Source organism: Condylura cristata, unplaced genomic scaffold (assembly GCF_000260355.1).
Source record: "Condylura cristata isolate star-nosed mole 26May11 unplaced genomic scaffold, ConCri1.0 scaffold00023, whole genome shotgun sequence".
Taxonomy (NCBI): Eukaryota; Metazoa; Chordata; class Mammalia; order Eulipotyphla; family Talpidae; genus Condylura; species Condylura cristata.
This window is the reverse complement of record NW_004567124.1, coordinates 30,975,334-30,976,197: the sequence shown is the minus strand read 5'-3', so window position 1 is coordinate 30,976,197 and position 864 is coordinate 30,975,334. Positions and strand designations below refer to the sequence as shown.

Sequence of the window (864 nt, the reverse complement as noted above, 5' to 3'; positions counted from 1 at the left end):
CAGGCCAGAGATGCGGGGAGAGAAAGGATCAGGGGAACAGAACAGGCAGATGTACCAAAATACACTGCTAAGGGGAGCAGTGGGCAAGATAGGAGAGGTCCTCTGTGCCATGTGGGTCAGCTCCCTGGCTGGGAATTGATCTTGTGCTACGGTGGCTATGCACAGCTTCATAGTGCTGTGCTTTAAACCCACTGCATCACCAGGGAAGGCCCAACAACAGTAATTAAAGGTGGAACACAATGCTGGGAACTCAACTTCTGAGGTCTGAAGGATTAACACTGAATGCTTTTATAGTAACTGGCTCTGCTAGGCAAGCATATTGTGTATTATTTTTTTCTCTTTTTTTTGACAGCAGTCCTAACCTTCCAGATCATCCTTTGCAGATTTCGCTAATAACAGCTAATAACAGCTGCATGTATAGACATGTTGTGTTCAATGATCCTGAAAATCCCTCTAATTTTTTTAAAAAATTAGCTTTGTGGAATCCCCTGGTGGCACAGCAGGTTAAAGCACAGCACTAAGAAGCTAAAGCCACTTCAGCGTGTGAGTTCGATCCCCGCCCGGGAGGTGACCCATACGGCGCAGTAGATCTCTTTTGACCCGCCTTCTGCTCCCCTCAGCAGTATACTTTGATGATCTGCCTGTTCCTCTCCCTACTCTGTCTCTGGTGAATCCTCTCACTGCTCCTGCATTTTTGGCCTGCATCCCAGTTCTGTATGCATAAATAAATAAATCTTTAAAAAAAAATTAGCCTTGTTTCCTAACTATATAATCCATAATCTGGACTGCACACTGTTTTCATCATCTTGTTGTCTCCTTTTGCCAGAGAACTAACAAATAAATACTAACAAAAGCTCAAGATCC

The 864-nt window shown here is 44.2% G+C and overlaps 1 protein-coding gene across 1 annotated transcript in view; it reads right to left on the bottom strand.

Moving 5' to 3' along the window:
- The window catches only part of AQR (aquarius intron-binding spliceosomal factor), a 79,874-nt gene that overhangs the window by 59,716 nt on the left and 19,294 nt on the right, over nt 1–864 (bottom strand). Inside the window, exon 8 of the mRNA XM_012728547.1 lies at nt 66–120. Coding sequence (XP_012584001.1) covers nt 66–120 — 55 coding nt within the window. The remainder of the gene's footprint in view (nt 1–65; nt 121–864) is intronic.